Source organism: Protomyctophum bolini (genome assembly GCF_963924005.1).
Source record: "Protomyctophum bolini genome assembly, chromosome: 7".
Classification (NCBI taxonomy): domain Eukaryota; kingdom Metazoa; phylum Chordata; class Actinopteri; order Myctophiformes; family Myctophidae; genus Protomyctophum; species Protomyctophum bolini.
In genome coordinates this window covers 973,783-997,447 of record NC_137868.1, presented here as the reverse complement: position 1 = coordinate 997,447, position 23,665 = coordinate 973,783, and the positions used below count along the sequence as shown (strand labels likewise).

The 23,665-nt window shown below is 44.2% G+C and overlaps 1 protein-coding gene across 1 annotated transcript in view; it reads left to right on the top strand.

The window, feature by feature from the left end:
• Positions 1 to 1,930: 1,930 nt before the first annotated feature.
• Positions 1,931 to 23,665, top strand: part of LOC308317937 (uncharacterized protein) — a gene marked incomplete at its 3' end in the record, with an annotated part of 25,157 nt that continues 3,422 nt past the window's right edge. The window contains exons 1-8 of the mRNA XM_080767282.1: positions 1,931 to 2,289; positions 8,172 to 8,653; positions 9,906 to 10,011; positions 13,183 to 13,412; positions 14,543 to 14,836; positions 18,042 to 18,138; positions 21,761 to 22,185; positions 22,304 to 22,424. Of these exons, the coding sequence (XP_080623408.1) occupies positions 1,992 to 2,289; positions 8,172 to 8,653; positions 9,906 to 10,011; positions 13,183 to 13,412; positions 14,543 to 14,836; positions 18,042 to 18,138; positions 21,761 to 22,185; positions 22,304 to 22,424 (2,053 nt within the window). The 5' untranslated portion in view covers positions 1,931 to 1,991. The remainder of the gene's footprint in view (positions 2,290 to 8,171; positions 8,654 to 9,905; positions 10,012 to 13,182; positions 13,413 to 14,542; positions 14,837 to 18,041; positions 18,139 to 21,760; positions 22,186 to 22,303; positions 22,425 to 23,665) is intronic.

Sequence of the window (23,665 nt, the reverse complement as noted above, 5' to 3'; positions counted from 1 at the left end):
CACGTATATACAGTATCATTATTTAATTATTTATTTTAAATTGTCAATTGCTTTAAATGTACTTAATCTTGGACTATAGTGATATTAATACTAAATGCCTCTGTGTGTATGTATATGTATATGTATATGTAATTTGTAAGTTGATTAGCGGTATACTGTGGTGACTCGGCACCCCTTTTGATGCGTACGCACCGTCCCAGCATATGACGTCAGGGTATAACAAGCTCTCTATGATGACGTGATAAAGATGTGGATTAAAGGACCCAATGCCAGAGTGTAACTGGTTTTCGATGGTGACGTAATGACGATATGTTTTAGTGTCGGGAGGATTAAAGGTAATGCTCCTGTGTATACATGTATGTAATCTGGCACCACTGCCGTATCGGGCACAAGTAAAGTAGTCATTAAGTCATTTGCTGGGACGGTGCGTAAACGCATCGAATATCGTCCTGGGCGAAACTATACTTGCGCGCTCTGCTTGTGCAAGTAATGAAATATAACAGAAAACAAACATCACAATATAATATGCAAATACTGTCATACTGGTCAAAATGAACAGTATGTGTCCATGGTGTGTGTGTGTGTGTGTCAGTGTTGGGTAACTAACACTATGTAACTTAATATATCACGTAATATATTACTTGTAATATACTACATTACTTAAGATTTTTTTTTTAATATAATATAAAAATCTCTCTTTATTTATACTGCATTATACTTTCTGTATTACTTTCTTCCCGTGAACCATTGTATGCGCTTTGAGTATAGGCGCACGTATAGTGCATAGAAAAAAGCGCCATAAAAATGCAATTCATTATTATTATTAATTACATTTTGGGCAGGCAAGACGTGTCGTCCCGCCTGCCAGATGAGTAGGCTATAGGCTACGAAGGCTGAAGGTCATGCGTTCGCATTCCAACGGGTGGTTGAGCGTCGCTCTCTATAGAGCGTCAAGACGGTTACGCAAACCGACAAAGCCAACTCGGATCGTGACCAAATCATGACAATGAACACAATGTTTTGGGGCCGATAATTTATAAGACGAAAAACAAAACAAATAGTGTTGTCTCCTGCCTTTATTTTCTTCTTTCTAATGTTTTTTTATCGGCCCCAAAACATTGTGTTCGTTGTCATGATTTGTCACGATCCGAGTTGTCTTTGTCCGCGGCGTAACCGTCTTAAAAATGAATACTTTAAGAAATGCCTATGAGGAAAATGAACGGCGATTTCTTTTCCGGGTCTCTCGAGGGGGAGAAACATGAATAGTTCTCAGGGCTGGTGTTTGTCCTCTTTGTTTTCAAATGGATTTGTCTAGGCGGCCGTTTGGCCTCGCCTTACTGTAGATACGCCACTGGTCTACGCGATGTATCATTTAAATAATTATACTAAATATTTCATTGGTCGATTTGAGCATTATATATATTAATATATTACTCTTGCTCAGACAGTAATATGTAATACAATATATTACTTGACAAATTAAGGTATTAAGTAATATATCCCAAATATAAAGTAATACTATTATACCCAACACTGGGGTGTGTGTGTGTGTGTGTGTGTGTGTGTGTGTGTGTGTGTGTGTGTGTGTGTGTGTGTGTGTGTCTGTGTCAGGAATAAGATAATGGTCAAATTGTGTATTTTCTTTCTATGTGTCCCTCATGTTGTGACATGCAGTCACATACTGTGCTGCAGGTCCCTCTCCTAATACAATGAGTTGTTTTTCAATTTTCATTGTCATCTAATTATTTATAATTTGGGATCAACAACTCAAATGTATTAGACACAAAGACATTTACACACCTCCCCCAGCAGGGGGCGACATTGCGCATGCTGCGTCAACAACAGCCACGTTGACCCGGAAGTAAGTGAGTATAGTGCGTGTAGTGTAGTGTTTCCGGGGTCATGGTGCTGCTGCTGCCGAACAGTAAACAAAGAACGACACGCTATTATTATAATCATTACTATTGTTGATAATAACTCTATGGTGAAACATGTCTCCTAAAGGAGGTAAAGAGGTTCAAATGGAGTCTCTACGGATGTCCATTAATGAGCAGCTTCGGTCGGCGGGAGAGGACATCATATTGTGTGTTTTGCGTCGCGGTGCTAACAGCGATGTCTGCAGTGTGGAGCTCAGCGTCAGGGTGTTGGTGTTGGAGCGCCTCAGTGTGGCCGCGGCGTGGATGTGCAGCCTCGTCCAGAGAGAGATGGAGACACTGGAAACCCTGCTGGAGAAAAAGGACAAACTTCTGGACGCGCTTTTACAGCCGCGCGTCAACCTACACAGATCAGGTTGGTTCAACTTTCCCCCGTAAAATCTGAACCCCCTCCTTTTCCCTATTAGGCATACCATATTCTGAATTACCAAAAAGAGGACACATGCGCGCGTGCATGTGTGCGTGCACGTGCGCATGTCGTGGATTGATTGATTGATTGAAATCTTTATTAACAGTTTGCAGAATTACAGTACATTTCAAGCACAAACTCAATACAAAGACTGTTAACTGTGAGTGGACGACCCAATTAAGCCTTACACTTGTTTACAACAGGGTCCACATTGTTCAATTCATCAAAACATTTAGAGACAAACAAATAGACACTTCTATGTAGTTAAAGAACAGAACAGGAATTCATCATATAGGAAGCGAAAAGGGAAAAAAATATATATACAGTGAGGGGAACAGGGGGATAAAAGAAAACGAAAGACAGAGTGTAGGGCGCCTGCACACAACGCCATGCGTTGATGCCATGTGTGCATATGTGCAGGCACCCAACACCACGTCCATACAAAAACATAGTACAATCCATAGTACAAAGACAGAGTGTAGGGCGCCTGCACACAACACCATGCGTTGATGCCATGTGTGCATATGTGCAGGCACCCAACACTACGTCCATACAAAAACATAGTACAATCCAGATAAAAATTCAGCTTTTACAGAGGCCAGTTTCGAATTGCAGCCATCCGTAGGTGCCCTTTGAGAGCAGTTTTGAAGGAGCCAAGGGATTCACATGTCTTAATGACTGTTGGTAGGGCGTTCCACATTTTGGTCGCATAGGAGCGAAAATGTGTATGTGCATGTGTCGTGCGCGTTTGAATTAAATTAATTTGTCAAAAAAGTTTGGCTCCTAAATTTGATCAAATATGCTCTATATTAGTTATGTATTTATTTAAAGCAGTGGCTCTCAAAGGTGTGATCCAGGGACCCTCATGGTTCCTTGAGGGGGTTCCAAATGGACCCATTATAGGTCTGTAACTCTGAGAGTGTAACATATGGACCCAAATGGACCCTTACAGGTCTGTAACTCTGAGAGTGTAACATATGGACCCAAATGGACCAGTGTACGAATGGAACCAAATCATGGACCCTTACAGGTCTGTAACTCTGAGAGTGTACTAGTACAAATGGAACCAATTGGACCCTTTTATAACTTTTAACTCTGATACTGTACAAATGGAATCAAATGGGACATCTGGTTTTACTCTCAGAGTTATGGGTGTCCTTGAAATTAAAAAGTTTAAGAACCTGTAGGCCTATGCAATGGCTTATCTCTAAAATGTTAGGAATGGACTAGTGGACAAGAGATCCAGTGGTCATTTTACACTTGGTTGCATGCTGAAAATAGCAGATCTACAAACTTGCATCACGTGCAACGCGTTGTGAGCTTGTAGATCGGCTACAAGTGTTAAATCAGTCATTTGGACGGCACCAAGGCCCGCCAAAACACACAGACACTGACTTTTGTCATCCTTATAGCTGGGGGGTGGAGCCGGGGGAAAGTTCAGAGTTCTCCTAGCCGCAATTTGCAACTCTAGATTTTTTTTAAATAATGGGATGAATCTAGAGTTGCAACACCCTCCATTGACCCCCCACTCATCTTTTTTGGTTTGCGATCTGCTCGTCTTAAACGACGTTAAACTCACCAACATTGCAGCTGCAGTCCACGCTTGAATTATCCTCTTTCAATCTGCCGAGCTCGTTTTTCATAAAAATCCCCCGTAGACAATGTTATGAGATACTTTCTGTCAAGACATCCTCCGCAAGTGATTGTTTTTCTAAGTGCTGGAGTTTGGAAGCGCTCGTCGTATGTCACTGAACGGCCTCGCATGCACCTGTTTCGCATTTTGCACATAATGCAGGAGGCAGCAGCGCGACGCCTTAATAAAAACGATGCGCTTCCAAACTCCGACATTTCTTCTTCTTGACAGAAAGTAGCTCATGACATAGTCTACGGTTATGAACCTCCCGGAGCTTCCATTGTTAATCTACATTAAAGTGCCTCAACGCCCATACGGACAGGCTTTATTTTTTTACTTTGGGGTGTGTATAACTTTATTTATTACATGGCTTGGTTGAATGCTTGATTCTGATTGGTCAATCATCGCTGAATTCAGCTGTGAGTTATGTGCTGATTGCGAACGCAGTGAGCACTTACGAGACCTAGCAGATCATGTCTGTCTGTCTGTCTGTGTGTGTGTCTGTCCCGCTTTTGTGCCCATATATGGAGCTGAATGATTTGTTTGTGATTGATGCAAGTGTCTGTCCCGCTGTTACGTCACCATGACTCAGCCATAACCATATAAGGAGTCCCCAAAGCAGCTATACGTCCAAAACCCAAATATGTACGAGCTGCGTTCGCTTCCCGCGTTTGCGCGTCTTACTCGTAACCGACCGCTCCGCTCTATGACAGACCTGCCTAATCAAACCCTCTGAGCACCAGCTGGTCTTGATTTACTGCTGTTTCCAACATGACAGCCATGATGTAAACACACACACACACACACACACACACACACACACACACACACACACACACACACACAATGTAATTTACAGCTAAACATTTCTCTCAAGAATGTTCTTGAAAACATTTCAGTGAGTGAAATAGACAAAACGCAGTAAAACCCGAAAAATGGATTCTATTTGATCAGCTCACTTCCTTGTTTTCCGACAGTTGGCCAGACTTATGGAGTACTTATTTTGTTGTGTTTTACATTAATTTATATTAGGTATAGCCATGTAATAAGCTGGATAATATCTGGCTAGGTGTTGGTCATTGTCGGCATACATAAATCACCTTCAGGAGGTTTCTCCCGGCGAACGACCACCTACCCCCCCCTTTTCCCCTCACTGTCCCCCCCTTTTCCCCTCACTGTCCCCCCCTTTCCCCTCACTGTATATGTATCTTTTCCCTTTTTGCTTCCTACATGATGAATTCCTGTTCTGTTCTTTAGCTACATACTCTAAATGTTTTGATGAATTGAACAATGTGGACCCTGTTGTAAACAAGTGTAATGCTTAATTGGGTCGTCCGTCCACTCACAGTTAACAGTCTCTGTATTGAGTTCGTGCTTCTTGAAATGTTACTGTAATTCTACAAACTGTTAATAAATATTTCAATCAATCAATCAATCAGCCAGATATTATCCCTTACATACCAGTAAGACGCGGGAAGCGAACGCAGCTCGTACATATTTAAGTTGTCACCATGACTCAGCCATAACCATATAAGGAGTCCCCAAAGCAGCTCCATATATGGGCACAAAAGCGTGACACACGGACACCAGCTCCATATATGGGCACAAAGGGGGGACACATGGACACACACACAGACAGACAGACAGACATGATCTGCTAGGTCTCATTGCGAACGCAGTGATTGCGAACGCAGTGATTGCGAACGCAGTGATTGCGAACGCAGTGAGCACTTACTATGAGACCTAGCAGATCATGTCTGTCTGTCTGTCTGTCTGTCTGTCTGTGTGTGTGTCTGTCTGTCTGTCCCGCTTTTGTGCCCATATATGGAGCTGAGTGATTTGTGTCACCATGACTCAGCCATAACCATATAAGGAGTCCCCAAAGCAGCTATACGTCCAAAACCCAAATATGTACGAGCTGCGTTCGCTTCCCGCGTTTGCGCGTCTTACTCGTAGTAAGTTCCAGCACTTTTGCAGTAAAATTATTTTAGAGATGAGGAAAAAACGATGTTGTGTTTGGTTCTACCTCCGGTAGGCGTATCTCAAAAAGTAAAGCACTTATTCAAAACAAAGCACAACTCAAAACAAAACTGTTAACTGTGGACGACACCATAAAGCATTACACTTGTTTACAATAGGGCCCACCATGTTCAAGTCATCATATACTCCATATAGCAAAAAAACAGGAAATCATCATAGAGGAGGTAAAAAAAAGTAATGAAACAAACATACATACAGTGAGGGGGGGAAATGGTGGGGTGGGGGATTCAGGTTGTTTACGGGGGCCAGTTTCGAATAGGCCTGTCTCACAGCCATTCCCCGCCCCCCTTTCCAGACCTAGTGGTGTTGACGTGACGTCACTCCATAGATATTACATGTTAAAAGGCCGACATTCACAACAAGCCATAAACAACACTTTGTCTGAAGGTAAACTTCATTCCGTTTGGTTTAGCGGTCTTACCATCTTGTTTTCTTCATCATGATATTGGTCTTTTAACATTTGAACATTTGGAAACGGCCTTAAATGGTGCAGAGAAAGCAGGTAGGGATGTACAGTTGTGATCAAAAGTTTACATACGTTTGTAAAGGACATACTGTCATGATAGTCCTGCCTTTCCAATAATTTGTTCAACTCTTATTCTTCTGTGATGGGTTGATTGGAGCAAATACTTCTTAGTCATACAAAAAAATCTTGAATTTATTTGTATTTTTATGAATGTTTAAGGGTTTTCTGAAAATGTGACCAAATCCGCTGGTTCATAAATATACATACAGCATACATATTATGTCCCATATGGTAATGTAGAAAGTTGTGTCAATCAAATTAGCTTTGTGGCATGGCCTCTTAACTTAAACTGAGTGATTATGATTGACTACTTCTGGTCTGTTCACTTCTCTGAGCCTTATTTAGGGCTCGTTTGGCCACAACCCACAAACAATAAAATGGGAAAGTCAAAGGAGCTCAGCATGGATCTGAAAAAGCGAATAATAGACTTAAACAAGTCAGGAAAGTCATTTCTAGTCAGCTACAGGTCCCAAGATCAACTGTGCAAAAAATTGTTTAATACTTTGTATGCTAGAGTTTAAAGTGAGCTCAGGCCTGGTGGTGCTAAGCGATTAACATTGGACTTTTGAACTTTTTAGGGGCCCACAGCGAGGGGCCTCTTATAGCGAGATAAATCAAAAGAAAGCCTAACTTGTCCACTTCAATTTTAAACAAAAATCATGATTTTACCATCTTCCATTCTGGAGATATTGACCTTTTTCTAACACCTGCTTTTGCCTGCACTCTGCTCGCTTGAAAAAACAGCAGAGATATGGAAGGTTGAAGTTGACAGACATTGACAGACAGATATAAAAATGAACACAAATAATATCATATACATACTACACACTGAATGAAAGCCCTGAATGTCTACTTTTAGGAGGGAAACAAATACACATTGATCCCATGTACAGTTTGTCAGTAATTGGCTATTGAATGCAGCTTGCGCTCACCAGAGAGAACTTTAGAGAAGGCATGGACCTGAAGAACTATTATTCACAAAATAAGGCCTATAGCGACATGTACATACTATATACCGTATGAAACAGAAGACTCTCTGCTTTCATAAGAAAAAAACGAATACTGTAATAATAATACAAATCACACCCCTGTGAAGTGAGCAGTGCAATTGCACTGCAATTGCACTGCAGTTGCACTGCTCACTTCACAGGGGTGTGATTTTTTTTATTATTACAGTATTAGTTTTTTGCCAGAAGCTTGTGGAACAATGTGGATGGCTACCAAAAGCGTCAAATTGGGGTGAAAATGGCCAAGGGACATGCAACCAAATATTAGCATTGCTGTATGTATTCTTTTGAACCAGCAGATTTGGTCACATTTTCAGAAAACCCTTAAACATTCATAAAAATACAAATAAATTCAAGATTTATTTGTATGACAAAGAAGTATTTTCTCCAATCAACCTATCACAGAAAAATAAGAGTTGAACAAATTATTGGAAAGGCAGGACTATCATGACAGTATGTCCTTTACAAACGTATGTAAACTTTTGATCACAACTGTAGCTCTGGTCCATAGCAAAACTCATAAAACCACGAACAGAAATAATAACAATACTAGTGTGTGTGTGTGTGTGTGTATTATTACACATGTACATTATTACCATGTAATCATGTCTTGTTTCCGCAGATGACTCGTCACCCGCCGAAGCTGAATCTGTCCTGGAGGAGGTCGGAGGCGGAGACGGGACCCGGGCCGCGCCCGCTGAACCCGCGCCGCCATCAACGGGGGCGGAGCCAGAGGAGGAGGAGGAGGAGCCGGACCCGGGCGGACGCTCGTGGAGCCGTCTCGGCAGACCCCCCCCGCCTGGTATTAAAGAGGAACAGCAGGAGGAGGAGGAGGAGGAGTCACGTCAGAGACCGGAGGGGGCGGAGCAAAGACGGCGTGCCGTTCGCTACACGCGCGACGAGACCGACGCGCTGGTGCGAGAGGTCGAAGAGCGTCGACTTCGGATCTTCGGGACGTCGACGCAGCCTCCCAGGAACGCCGCGGTGAACCGGGCGTGGGCGGAGGTCGCGGCGGCCGTTTCCCAGACCTCGGGCGTCCCCAGGTCCGCCCCGCAGGTCAAGAAGCGCTTCGCTGACTTGAGGAGGATCGGAAGACGTCGGAAGGTTTGTTCCCTGTATAGATGATGAAGGTTTGTTCCCTGTATAGATGATGAAGGTTTGTTCCCTGTATAGATGATGAAGGTTTGTTCCCTGTATAGATAGAAGGTTTGTTCCCTGTATAGATGATGAAGGTTTGTTCCCTGTATAGATGATGATGGTTTGTTCCCTGTATAGATAGAAGGTTTGTTCCCTGTATAGATGATGAAGGTTTGTTCCCTGTATAGATAGAAGGTTTGTTCCCTGTATAGATGATGAAGGTTTGTTCCCTGTATAGATGATGAAGGTTTGTTCCCTGTATAGATGATGAAGGTTTGTTCCCTGTATAGATGATGAAGGTTTGTTCCCTGTATAGATGATGAAGGTTTGTTCCCTGTATAGATGATGAAGGTTTGTTCCCTGTATAGATGATGAAGGTTTGTTCCCTGTATAGATGATGAAGGTTTGTTCCCTGTATAGATGATGAAGGTTTGTTCCCTGTATAGATGATGAAGGTTTGTTCCCTGTATAGATGATGGTTTGTTCCCTGTATAGATGATGGATATTTGACCACAATTAGGGATGTCCCGATACCCTTTCTTTAGTTACCGATACCACGATTTCTGTGTTAGCCGATACTGATACTGATACCGAATACCGTGTTTTGCGTTTATAGCTGACTCCTCATGTATTTGCATGCTTTTTGTTCTTGCCTAATGTAAGTCGCTCTGGATTACATTAACCGTGTCTTGCCGCCATTGGCAATTGAAGCCTAATTTTGATATTAACACTTGCCGCCATTGCCGTAGCCCTTCGGCAATTGCGCTTTTATAGTGCATTTGATCGTTCGAGCCATAATGCTACTTACGTTAGCCGGTTAGCTAGCTGTGTTGTTAGCACAGCACTGGATCGTTCATCTTAGATCGTCGTCGCCATAAGAATCCATTCTATCCGTTTCTTTCAATCGCCTGTATCTCCTATTCCTTGTCCCAGATGGCATTTTTGGTCAAAACAGCGTTTCTTTGACGGCACAGAGCCGACGTTGTGGAGGGCTATAGTGTATCGGCATGGACCCGATCATGTAAACAAAGGTTGTCTTGGCAACGTAAAGCTGGCCGGGATAAGCCCACTTCCGGTTGAGGCAAAATGTGGCTTTTCAAAATAAGAGCTCAAATTATAAAAATGCTGGCGTGAATTAGGTCCTAATTTCTCAATAAATGGTAGCAGTAAATGGGTAAATGACTACATTGTGAATTGTAATGTAATATTCACTCCACAGGGGGGCGCTAACGGAGGCCAACAGATGTCTACGGGAGGCGGATCAGCTGCGGTGGAGGTTCTGATATCACCAGAGGACGTCGCTGCCTCTCCTCTCTTCCCCGAAGGTATTGACAGCTTTGGGTGGTTGGAGGTTGGCGGGGCAACTGGCGGGGCAACTGGCGGGGTAACTGGGGGGGGCAACTGTGGGGGTAACTGCTGACTCACTTTCCTTCCGATTCCACCTGGTTTTGGTTGGCACTACGAGCTTGTAGATCTGCCATTTCTGAGAGAATAATGAAAATGTGGCGCAAATCTGTGAATGAATGAATGAATATATATTATTTCACAGTGAACGTTTTTAACTCAAATATTTGCCTCTGGGGAGGCGGGGGGGGGGGCTCCCTGGAACTACATATTTTCAGATGGGGGTCGGCAGCCAAATACATATAGTTTTTTGGGGTCCTTGACATGAAATAGTTTGAGAATCACTGACATAGAAACATGTTATGTTTTATTACCTTAATAAATACCTGATGAACTGCAGAATTGCTGGCTGAAACACTGGTGAGACTGTCTTTGAGAGAATGTGGCACGCTCAAATTTAGAGATAGACCAAAGATAGAGATACAGTTTGATTCTAGACAACCTCAGGTTTCCAACGGGACCAACCTTGTTGGGAAGGGGGGTAAATACTACTGTATCTATAGACTAGACCAGGGGTGTCGAACTCAACTTGGGGCGAGGGCCGCATTGGTCAAAAGGTCACTTGATGGGGGCCACAACCAGTTGCGGAGAGAGATAGTCACTTACTCACTTGTTGTAACTTGTAGGGATGCCACAAAGTGACCATCAGCCAAATCGAATAGTCGACAGCTCTGCCGATTAATAATCGATTAATTGAACCCACCCCCCATATTAATCAATATCAGATACAACTTATAAGATTTTATATTATGCACATGCCATGGTCACATAACCATTATATGTTGAGTGCATGCTTTGATGGTTACAGTTTTATAATCAGTTTTGATGAGTAAACCTTTGTGGAGATCTTCTCAGTTCTCATTGTATGCTAGTTACTGCCATTCAGGATGGAAAATGAAATCCATTTGGATTTGGGGAGAAGTAGTTTCATAAGGGGCTGGTATGAAGTACTTGATATAAAGAGAACATGTTCAGTTCACTAGTCTACACTCTACTCTACACCTGCCTTCATTTCATCTGATTGTCTGTCTGGTAGGCACTTAACTGTGTCTGTTAGGCGCCAGTCACACCTATCAGACAAGCGTCTTATCAATGTTTTATGGTTTCATCTGTCTTGTCGTTTGTCGCATCAATTGACCACAATGCTTTGCGGAATCTGGGCGGTGCGTGGGCGGTGCGAGGACATGCGAAAACAGATCCACGTGTTGCCTGTTGTTGTCCTTACGCTGTTAGCTGCGGGACACAGTAGCTAGTAGCTTGTTGGTTGTGTCAATGTGTTGCGTCCGCGGGCGCACGGCTGTCTCCACTTTATCAGTACCACTACCACAGTAGGTGCCAAGTCTGGCACTGATTCCGTGTGTATGTATATAGCCTCCAGGTACGCAGACTAAGCATGGCATCATTGTGGAAAATTAATATTTTCTGTTAGCAACGACTCCATTATTTTTAATAAAGCGCATCCATTTTACCACAACACACGACTTGCTGCATTTCAGGCTGTTAGCCATGGGGCGCCTGGGCGCACGGCTCTCTCCTATCTGCAGTCAGACCGTTCAGCGTTACTTCAGGAGAGGAGACGACAGATTGAAGAGTGCATGCCACTGCTTTGGCATTGCCAGTGGACACCTCGATGTTAATGTTATTAAAAAAAATGAGAGAAAAAAAAGGGGGGGAATCATAACATTTCATGCCCAAAATGATTGTTTGGGAGCAGTAGCATTTTTAGAAATATAAGTCATGGCTACGACTCTTTCATAATCTCCAGTCCAATGCGCACTGCCCATGCGAACTGAAAACATGTTCATTCATATTAACAGTTTTATTTTATTTTAACAACCAAATCATATGGAATGGTTTGAAGAAACTTCACGGAGTCGACGTGACACCTGAATTATTTGATAGCTTGCATGCAATCTCTTTTGATATGCTACTGTACTGTTTCTGCAGTTTATAAGTAGCTCCGGTCCATTCTGTCAATGCAGGGTGTGCGTGTGCGTGTGTACACGATAAATATCTAGTACATTTGTATATTCACGTACAGTCGTACAAGTAGGCTACACAGCATAGGCACTCAGATCATAACACAGGGCAGAATCATATAAGCATTAGGAGTGAATGATAAAATGCATGCACCTTGAATTATAACGTTTGTTTTAATTTTCTGTTCGGCCACGACGGGCAGGGATTATATTTTCCTGTTGAATTGCTTACTGGAACAGACCAAACTACTTTACTTAACAATAAAATCATTTTCGTTACGAAAGTGCATAGGCTCTTTCCTCTTCCGTGTCTGCACTCTGCAGAAAAAAAAACAACAGAGTGTGAAAAGACCGCCCAGTGCAGCGTAACAAACGGACCTTCTCTCCTATTGGTTGGCGGGTAAACCCAACCCTTTTTGTCTTGTCTGAAGTCCCGCCTTGTTCTTCAGTTTGTCGCCTACAAAATGTTTTCTGTCTTGTGTCTTGCCCCCCCCCCCCCCCCCCCCCCATGAAACACGTTTCTCTGATGAAACCACGTGACTCCCATTAGAAATGCATTGGGAGCTGTCTTGTCTGATGCTTTTCATCAGACAACCATAAGACGCTTGTCTGATAGGTGTGACTGCGGCCTTAGAGAGAGGGGCAGAGAAGAGTGGCTTTGCTCAACTTGATTTATCAATGGGATAGTTCCGATGTGTGGAACTATAGCCCATAGCACCCCACTTTGTCTCAATGGGATAGTTCCAATGTGTGGAACTATAGCCCATAGCACCCCGCTTTGTCTCAATGGGCTATAGTTCCAATGTGTGGAACTATAGCCCATTAGGCACCCTGCTTTGTCTCAATGGGATAGTTCCAATGTGTGGAACTATAGCCCATAGCACCCTGCTTTGTCTCAATGGGGTTCCAATGTGTGGAAATATAGCCCATAGGCACCCTGCTTTGTCTCAATGGGATAGTTCCAATGTGTGGAACTATAGCCCATAGCACCCTGCTTTGTCTCAATGGGATAGTTCCAATGTGTGGAACTATAGCCCATAGGTACCCCCGCTTTGCGGCGAGATGAAAGCGTGTCGCCACTCTCTTACTATTCCACTCGGGTTTTTTCCACAGATGACTCGTCTGCCGTAGCAGAATCGGACCAGGAGTGGGAGGAGTGGGAGGAGGAGGTGGACGAGGAGGAGGAGGAGGGGAAGGAGGAGGAGGTGGGGGGAGATCTGACCTGGTCACCGATGTGGGCAGAGCGAGAGGAGGAGATGGATCCGGGCGGACGGTCGAGTCGTCCCAGGTGTGGCGGACCCCACCCGTGGATTCAAGAGGAACAGCAGGAGCAGAGCCATAGAGTAAGACCAGAGTTTACCACAACTTCCGTTCACTTTCATATGGGGCTTCAGTCCAATGGCTTCTCCTACAGTACATAGACTTCTGTTGAGAATGCCAGCCCCAGCTTTGATGATCTTAACCCATTCTGACCTGAGATCAGATTCATACGAGGTTTCCACTGGACACACACTGGTCTGATTATAACCCATTCTGACCTGAGATCAAATTCTAAAAAATGTCAGTCGCTCTTCGATTTTTCAAAAAAATAGCAGACCTACAAGCTCGTAGCGCGCCACTCGGTGGCGCGCTACGAGCTTGTAGATCTGCTATTTTTCAATAGCTAAAGCATAACATGATGAGTTCAGAATGGGTTAAATCCCTTTTATTTCAGCTCGTTTTGTAGTAATGGTACAACATAAACATTACAGAGACTTTTAGTTGTCACTGTACAATACTTTAAAACAGTCGTCGTGTTGCACACATGACCTAGAATTTGCTACTTATTTGCGCCGCGCCTCGTTGAAAACAATGTATTTCCAACTCCAGCTTGTCCCTCTCCATCCTCCAGGCTGCATGAACGGCTCTGCTCGAGGGCTCTGTTTTCTGTCCCCTCCATGTCCTAACTCTGTTTTTACTCTATGGCTCTGATCCCTCTCTGAAAGAAGAATCATGCACTGGCAACAATTCATCTTTAAAGCCATTGATGGAAAGCTACCATCATACATCACACTACTATTAAAATGGAAAATAAATACTCGCCAGACCCGTTCAAGTGAATGGCTTAAACTAGAGGTCCCATCCGTACAATCTGAACTAGGAAAGTCAGCCTTTTGCTTCGATGCCCCAACCACATGGAACACTTTACAGCAAACATTGAAAATTAATACCCCAATATCCTATATGGTCAATTTAACAACCTGCTTCTGAACCTCCCTAACTCAATATGTAACTGTTTTTAATTTATGTTTGTCTCATCATCTATATTATATGTCTTTACCTTACATGAAGATTTGTTTGTGTATATAAACTGCATGTCTTTAAATTGTTTCATACAATGTATGAAATGTAATCTCGTCAGCATTGAAAATGAGGGAGAACCTCAATTGCTCTTTCGAGAATAAATAAAGGTTTCAATCAATCTGATGAGCAGGAGGATATTAAAGAGGAACAGCAGGAGGAGCCCCTTCAGAGACCAGAGGAGGCCAGGCCGAGACAGCGTGCTTTTCGCTACACGAGGGAAGAGACCGACGCGCTGGTGCGAGAGGTCGAAGAGCGTCAGCTTCAGATCTTCGGGACGTCGACGCAGCCTCCCAGGAACGCCGCGGTGAACCGGGCGTGGGCGGAGGTCGCGGCGGCCGTCTCCCAGACCTCGGGCGTCCCCAGGTCCTCCCGACAGGTCAAGAAACGCTTCACGGACTTGAGGATCCGAAGAAGAAAAAGGAAGGTTTGTTGCCCGTAAACTGATGTTGGATATCGTCGCTGTCCGGAGGATAGTGTCATTTTGCTGTAACTTATTAGAATGTGTCATTTTTTGTTGTTGATTGAAGTGGTGAGAACTAGCACATTGTAAACAATAACATCTGTAGCACTGAGAAAACTGTTGCGCCTTTCTTCGTCCTTTTTTTCTCTTCAAACTTGACTACGGTAGCGGTGGTCTCAAAAACATAAGTAACTTTGACAGGAAAAGACCGTATAAACAAAGAAGTAAAACTTGAGATTTTTAAGATGCTGTGCTCATGGTGCTCTGTGCTCATGGTGAAATTAAAAAGCAAAACGTTTTCGGTCCTCAGACCTTCGTCAGTGCTATGGTTTTTTGCTTTTAAATAGCTTCCAAACAATACAGCTCAGGTGCTGTGCATTACTAATTGGTGACAATAACATCTACAATTTGTAGAACTGTGCAATGAGCAATGTAATTGTTATGTCCATATCAAATAAATAATCATAAACATAAACATCATAACTCAATTTTTTAGGTTTTTTTAATAAATCGGTGCTGTTGAACATCCCTTTACGTCTGTATGTTGTTTCGAAAATATTGAACCAATGGAAAGTAGTAAAAACTGCATTGGACAAAACCGCTTAACTCCAATGGACGCTCAAACTGTCTGCTAAAACAGCTAACTCCACCACCTCTCACCCATATATAAAAAATATGGACAAAGCGTTCCGCGGGTCTAACATGAAGGTAAAATGAAGCCTGTCAGTCCTTGCAATGGAAGTCGCCATCTTTCTAGATCCGTTTTGGCCCAGCTCAGGCCAGCTGGCCCATTGGCTGGCCCAGACAACGAGGCGGGACTTCCCCCTTCTTCTTCGTTGGTTTTTATTTTGACTCGAGTGGGTGGGGGATCCCGTTCATAGACTGTAACGGTAGCCACGCCCCTCAGAACATGCGCGACTTCATTTTTTTTATAAATGGGACCATAATTTTCCAAAAAGAATATTATGACATTAGAAATGAGACTTTAAACTAGTGACTGGAAGCAAAAAGTATTCATGACCATGTTTATTAAGGTAATACAGTCTAGGTGAAGTTGGGCCAAAATACATGGACTTCTATGGGGATATGGGTTTTTCTGGGTCCAGTGACAACGCCACAACAGGCCATTATATGAACTTTCATTTCCTTAGTGGCTTCACAAAATATCTCTCTGACTGCCCCCCTGCTCTCCCCCTCTCAAACTGTGCTAAAACAGCTAACTCCACCACCTCTCCCCCTCTCAAACTGTCTGCTAAAGCAGCTAACTCCACCACCTCTCCCCCTCTCAAACTGTCTGCTAAAACAGCTAACTCCACCACCTCTCAAACTGTCTGCTAAAGCAGCTAACTCCACCACCTCTCCCCCTCTCGGTGAAGTAATTGGCAATATCCAAAGTCACAACACCAACTTTGATGAGGCAGTATTGCATCGTTTAAAAAAATATAAGGTTTTATTAATTTCCCTAAAAACGTATATTTTTAATTTTCTGAAGAAATGAACGTTTTGTAGTCATGAGGACATTTATATTGACCTTCGATGGCTCTTTGTATCGTAGCCTACCGACTAGGCATGTGAATCTCGTCTCATCTCACGATTCGATACGCATCTCGATGCACTGCCAGCGATACGATACATTAGAGATACATGGAATCCCCTGGCGATACGATGCGATACGATTCTCCCTCTTACCGATGCGATGCGATGCGATAACCATTTAGTTCAAATCAATGCGATACGATGCGATTCACCCCTCTACCGATACGATGCGATTTGATGGCGATTCATCACAATAGAAAGGATTTATATTAAAGCTCTATTAATTTCCCAAAACATGTAAAAATGCATTACATTTAAATTCAAAGCAATTTATTGTTTTACTGTAGGTTAGTATTATAGCTCTGCATCTCAAACAACCCAACTTATAGAATTATGTAAGTAAACAAAGGGTCTGCTCTCTGCTGGTTATTGTGGAATTGTTAGATTACTAATAATCATAGGCTATAGTATAATAATTATATCTCAAAGGTCAATTTGAGGTTGAGTATAGAGGGTTCAAGAGATTAAAATGTAATAGCCTATGTAATAGCTCAATTAATGTTACCAACATATAAATAGAAAAGAAACAAATAAACAAAACAAAAATGACAGGTCACACTCGTAGTGCTGTCAAACAAGTAGTTTAATCTGCAACACAGTTTTATAATATAATTGCCTATGTATAGTGGGGGTCCCTGCTTGATCTCTCACTCTCAGCTAAGTGGTCCTTGGCTTGACCTAAAAAACATTGAAGACCCTGGCCTGCATGTATTATTAACGTTATAAATACATAGCAGATGTACAAGCTCACAACGCGTCTCATCCACGCCCCGCTGTGAGCTTGTGGATCTGCAATTTTAGGCGTGCGACACCGTCTTGCTGCAGAATATAAATAAGGCTTCTATCTCAGAGAATAGCAGGGGAAAGCTGGACAGTGGAAAGTTGTGGAACGGTTGTAAACTACTTTAAACGCAAGCAGTACACCCAGCTGTGGCGTTGTTGTTGTTGTACACGTGTGTGCAGACTGCAGAAGCTTTCTTTAATTACAAATTGATGATCGCGAGTCGCGATGCAGATTCGCGTCGGAGAATAAGCTAGAACAGCTGTGGAGTGTGGATCATTAGCAGCACGCAGCGCTACAGTGAAAAGTCAACTGATCGACGGACAGCTATTTTATAAAGCTAAAGGTTGTGCTTCCTTTGTGCGTGGGGCTCACTTCTGTTCGTCGCGGGTGCTCTTTATAGTCAACTCAACGTGTCTACTCTGCACCGTCGTACGGTAGCTTCTGTAACTCTGTCCATTGACTGCGTGCTCGCAGCGCACAGCCGCACACTGTGCGGAGCTGGCTGCGAGAGACCTTTTTTTTCCTTCCTTTTCTGATGGTACGTTCAATGCGCCTCGGAAACACAGGATAGGGTGAAATTTACCATGAAAAAACAGTGCAACCACGGATTTTACCGATGAAAGCACTCCGCGAACGATCCATCGAGATTTCACCCGTCAATTTTACCGATACACAGTGAATGAACCGATTCACTCGCATCGCGCACGTCATAATCGATGTATCGATACGGATCGATTATTTTCCACATGCCTACTACCGACGTACTGAAATGTAATATTCACTCCACAGGGGGGCGCTAACGGAGGCCAACAGATGTCTACGGGAGCTACGGTGGAGGTTCTGATATCACCAGAGGACGTCACTGCCTCTCCTCTCTTACCCGAAGGTATTGACGGCTTTGGGTGGTTGGAGGTTGGCGGGGCAACTGGGGGGGGCAACTGGGGGGTTAAATGGGGGGGGGGGGGGGGGTAACTGGGGGGGGGTAACTGGTGGGTTAATTAGGGGGGGGGGCAACTGGGGGGGTAACTGCTGATTCACTAACATGAGTATTTGGCCCATGCGACAAATACATATCATTTTTGGGGGGTCCTCAAAATGAAATATTGAGCACCACTGATCACAGTCAGGACGATGTCAGGAAAATTCCGACCATGCCTTAAATGGCTTAGAGTTACTCTGCTCCCTGTTCTGATGGTCTGATGGTTCTGATGGTTGTTCTGATGGTTGTTCTGATGGTTGTTCTGATGGTTGTTCTGATGGTTGTTCTGATGGTTGTTCTGATGGTCGTTCTGATGGTCGTTCTGATGGTCGTTCTGATGGTTGTTGTGATGGTTGTTGTGATGGTTGTTCTGATGGTTGTTCTGATGGTCGTTCTGATGGTCGTTCTGATGGTCGTTCTGATGGTCGTTCTGATGGTCGTTCTGATGGTCGTTGTGATGGTCGTTGTGATGGTTGTTCTGATGGTCGTTCTGATGGTCGTTCTGATGGTTGTTCTGATGGTTGTTCTGATGGTCGTTCTGATGGTCGTTCTGATGGTCGTTCTGATGGTCGTTCTGTTGGTTCTGATGGTCGTTCTGATGGTCGTTCTGATGGTCGTTCTGATGGTTGTTCTGATGGTTGTTCTGATGGTTGTTCTGATGGTTGTTCTGATGGTTGTTCTGATGGTCGTTCTGATGGTCGTTCTGATGGTTGTTCTGATGGTTGTTCTGATGGTTGTTCTGATGGTTGTTGTGATGGTTGTTCTGATGGTTGTTCTGATGGTCTGATGGTTGTTCTGATAGTCGTTCTGATGGTTGTTCTGATGGTTGTTCTGATGGTTGTTCTGACGGTTGTTCTGAAGGTTGTTCTGATGGTTGTTCTGATGGTTGTTCTGATGGTTGTTCTGATGGTTGTTCTGATGGTCTGATGGTTGTTCTGATAGTCGTTCTGATGGTTGTTCTGATGGTTGTTGTGATGGTTGTTCTGATGGTCTGATGGTCGTTCTGATGGTTGTTCTGATGGTTGTTGTGATGGTTGTTCTGATGGTCGTTCTGATGGTTGTTCTGATGGTCGTTCTGATGGTCATTCTGATGGTTGTTCTGAAGGTTGTTCTGATGGTCGTTCTGATGGTTGTTCTGATGGTTGTTCTGATGGTTGTTCTGATGGTTGTTCTGATGGTCATTCTGATGGTTGTTCTGAAGGTTGTTCTGATGGTTGTTCTGATGGTTGTTCTGATGGTTGTTCTGATGGTTGTTCTGATGGTTGTTCTGAAGGTTGTTCTGATGGTTGTTCTGATGGTTGTTCTGATGGTCGTTCTGATGGTCGTTCTGAAGGTTGTTCTGATGGTTGTTCTGATGGTTGTTGTGATGGTTGTTGTGATGGTTGTTGTGATGGTCGTTCTGATGGTCGTTCTGATGGTCGTTCTGATGGTCGTTCTGATGGTCGTTCTGATGGTTGTTCTGATGGTTGTTCTGATGGTTGTTCTGAAGGTTGTTCTGATGGTTGTTCTGATGGTTGTTCTGATGGTCGTTCTGATGGTTGTTCTGATGGTTGTTCTGATGGTTGTTCTGATGGTCATTCTGATGGTTGTTCTGAAGGTTGTTCTGATGGTTGTTCTGATGGTTGTTGTGATGGTTGTTCTGATGGTTGTTCTGATGGTTGTTCTGATGGTTGTTCTGAAGGTTGTTCTGATGGTTGTTCTGATGGTCATTCTGATGGTTGTTCTGAAGGTTGTTCTGATGGTTGTTCTGATGGTTGTTCTGATGGTTGTTGTGATGGTTGTTGTGATGGTTGTTCTGATGGTTGTTCTGATGGTCTGATGGTTGTTGTGATGGTTGTTCTGATGGTCATTCTGATGGTTGTTCTGAAGGTTGTTCTGATGGTTGTTCTGATGGTTGTTCTGATGGTTGTTGTGATGGTTGTTCTGATGGTTGTTCTGATGGTTGTTCTGAAGGTTGTTCTGATGGTCGTTCTGATGGTTGTTCTGATGGTTGTTCTGATGGTTGTTCTGATGGTTGTTCTGAAGGTTGTTCTGATGGTTGTTCTGATGGTTGTTCTGATGGTCTGATGGTTGTTCTGATGGTTGTTCTGATGGTTGTTCTGATGGTCTGATGGTTGTTCTGATGGTTGTTCTGATGGTTGTTCTGAAGGTTGTTCTGATGGTTGTTCTGATGGTTGTTCTGATGGTTGTTGTGATGGTTGTTCTGATAGTTGTTCTGATGGTTGTTCTGATGGTTGTTCTGATGGTCTGATGGTCGTTCTGATGGTTGTTCTGATGGTCTGATGGTTGTTCTGATGGTCGTTCTGATGGTTGTTCTGATGGTTGTTCTGATGGTTGTTCTGATGGTCGTTCTGATGGTTGTTCTGATGGTTGTTCTGATGGTCGTTCTGATGGTCGTTCTGATGGTTGTTCTGATGGTCGTTCTGATGGTTGTTCTGATGGTTGTTCTGATGGTCGTTCTGATGGTTGTTCTGATGGTTGTTCTGATGGTCGTTCTGATGGTCGTTCTGAAGGTTGTTCTGATGGTTGTTCTGATGGTTGTTGTGATGGTTGTTGTGATGGTTGTTGTGATGGTTGTTCTGATGGTCGTTCTGATGGTCGTTCTGATGGTCGTTCTGATGGTCGTTCTGATGGTCGTTCTGATGGTTGTTCTGATGGTTGTTCTGAAGGTTGTTCTGATGGTTGTTCTGATGGTCGTTCTGATGGTTGTTCTGATGGTTGTTCTGATGGTTGTTCTGATGGTTGTTCTGATGGTCATTCTGATGGTTGTTCTGAAGGTTGTTCTGATGGTTGTTCTGATGGTTGTTGTGATGGTTGTTCTGATGGTTGTTCTGATGGTTGTTCTGAAGGTTGTTCTGATGGTTGTTCTGATGGTTGTTCTGATGGTCATTCTGATGGTTGTTCTGAAGGTTGTTCTGATGGTTGTTCTGATGGTTGTTGTGATGGTTGTTGTGATGGTTGTTCTGATGGTTGTTCTGATGGTCTGATGGTTGTTGTGATGGTTGTTCTGATGGTCATTCTGATGGTTGTTCTGAAGGTTGTTCTGATGGTTGTTCTGATGGTTGTTCTGATGGTTGTTCTGATGGTTGTTGTGATGGTTGTTGTGATGGTTGTTCTGAAGGTTGTTCTGATGGTTGTTCTGAAGGTTGTTCTGATGGTCGTTCTGATGGTTGTTCTGATGGTTGTTCTGATGGTTGTTCTGATGGTTGTTCTGATGGTCTGATGGTTGTTCTGATGGTTGTTCTGATGGTTGTTCTGATGGTTGTTCTGATGGTCGTTCTGATGGTCGTTCTGATGGTTGTTCTGATGGTTGTTCTGATGGTCGTTCTGATGGTTGTTCTGATGGTCGTTCTGATGGTTGTTCTGATGGTTCTGATGGTTGTTCTGATGGTTGTTCTGATGGTTGTTCTGATGGTCGTTCTGATGGTTGTTCTGATGGTCGTTCTGATGGTCGTTTTGATGGTCGTTCTGATCGCTATAGATGGTCGTCACTGCTTTGCAGTTTTAACTGTGTTGTTGTTTTTTTCAGCTGAATCCGGACATGAGGATCTCGGGGAAGACGACGGGACTCGGGCCGCCGGCGGGTCTGCTGAACCCGCGCCGTCAGCAGCGGGGGCGGAGCCAGAGGCGAGTCGTCGCGGGCGGGGCAGACCCCCCCCGCCGCAGATTCAAGAGGAACAGCCGGAGCCGGACTTGATTCAGAGGCTGGAGACGGCCGAGCTGAGGCGGCGCGCGGTGCGCATCACGCGCCAGGAGTCCGGCGTGCTCGTGCGTGCCGTCGAGGTGCGGCGGATTCAGATCTTCGGGACGTCGACGGAGCCTCCCCGAGTTCCGGCGGTGAGGCAGGCGTGGGCGGAGGTCGTGGCGGCCGTGTACGCGTCCTCGGGCATCCCCAGGTCTCTCAGCCAAGTCAAGAAGCACTTTGCCGACTGGAGGAGGATCGGGAAAAGGAAGGTTTGTTTGCCTGCCTATAGATGTTGGATATTTATATTTGCATTGACCTTCGATGGTTTGGCTCTTTGTATCGTAGCCTACCGATTTGCATTACTTAAATGTAATGTTCACTCCACAGGTGGGCGCTAACGGAGGCCCACAGATGTCTACGGGAGGAGGATCGGCCACGCTGGAGGTTCCGATATCGCCAGAGGACGTCGCCGCTGCCGCGCCTCTCTTCCCCGTTGGAGGTTGGCGGGGTAACTGCTCACTCTCTTTCCTTCCAATTGGCCCGTCGCTAAGGCGCCCTCCTCCAATGGGCACGTTAGCAGTCCTTCTCCCCCACAGAGATGCATGTTAACCGATTCTGACCTGAGATCAGATTCATACGAGGTTTCCACTGGACACACACTGGTCTGATTAAATAACAGGCTTTCTCCATGTTAATAATGGATCGCTTCAGCAGCAAGAGTTCCAAAATGTCTTCTAGATCTAGTCTACCAGGCCTGCAGTAGGCTATGCACTGGACACATGTCTTCTAGATCTAGTCAACCAGGCCTGCAGTAGGCTATGCACTGGACACATGTCTTCTACATATATAGTCAACCAGGCCTGCAGTAGGCTATGCACTGGACACATGTCTTCTAAATCTAGTCAACCAGGCCTGCAGTAGGCTATGCACTGGACACATGTCTTCTAAATCTAGTCAACCAGGCCTGCAGTAGGCTATGCACTGGACACATGTCTTCTAAATCTAGTCAAGCAGGTCTGCAGTAGGCTATGCACTGGACACATGTCTTCTAAATCTAGTCAACCAGGCCTGCAGTAGGCTATGCATTGGACACATGTCTTCTAAATCTAGTCGACCAGGCCTACAGTAGGCTATGCAATGGACACATGTATTCTAAATCCAGTCTACCAGGCCTGTGTGTGTATGTGTTCAACAACACAGCCATGACATTAAGCTGTGTGTGTGATCAACAACACAGCCATGACGTTAAGCTGTCTGTGTGTTCAACAACACAGCCATGACGTTAAGCTGTCTGTGTGTTCAACAACACAGACATGACGTTAAGCTGTGTGTGTGTGTGTTCAACAACACAGCCATGACGTTAAGCTGTCTGTGTGTTCAACAACACAGCCATGACGTTAAGCTGTGTGTGTGTGTGTGTTCAACAACACAGCCATGACGTTAAGCTGTGTGTGTGATCAACAACACAGCCATGACGTTAAGCTGTGTGTGTGTTCAACAACACAGCCATGACGTTAAGCTGTGTGTGTGTTCAACAACACAGCCATGACGTTAAGCTGTGTGTGTGTGTGTGTTCAACAACACAGCCATGACGTTAAGCTGTGTGTGTGTGTGTGTGTTCAACAACACAGCCATGACGTTAAGCTGTGTGTGTGTTCCACAACACAGACATGACGTTAAGCTGTGTGTGTGTGTGTTCAACAACACAGCCATGACGTTAAGCTGTGTGTGTGTTCAACAACACAGCCA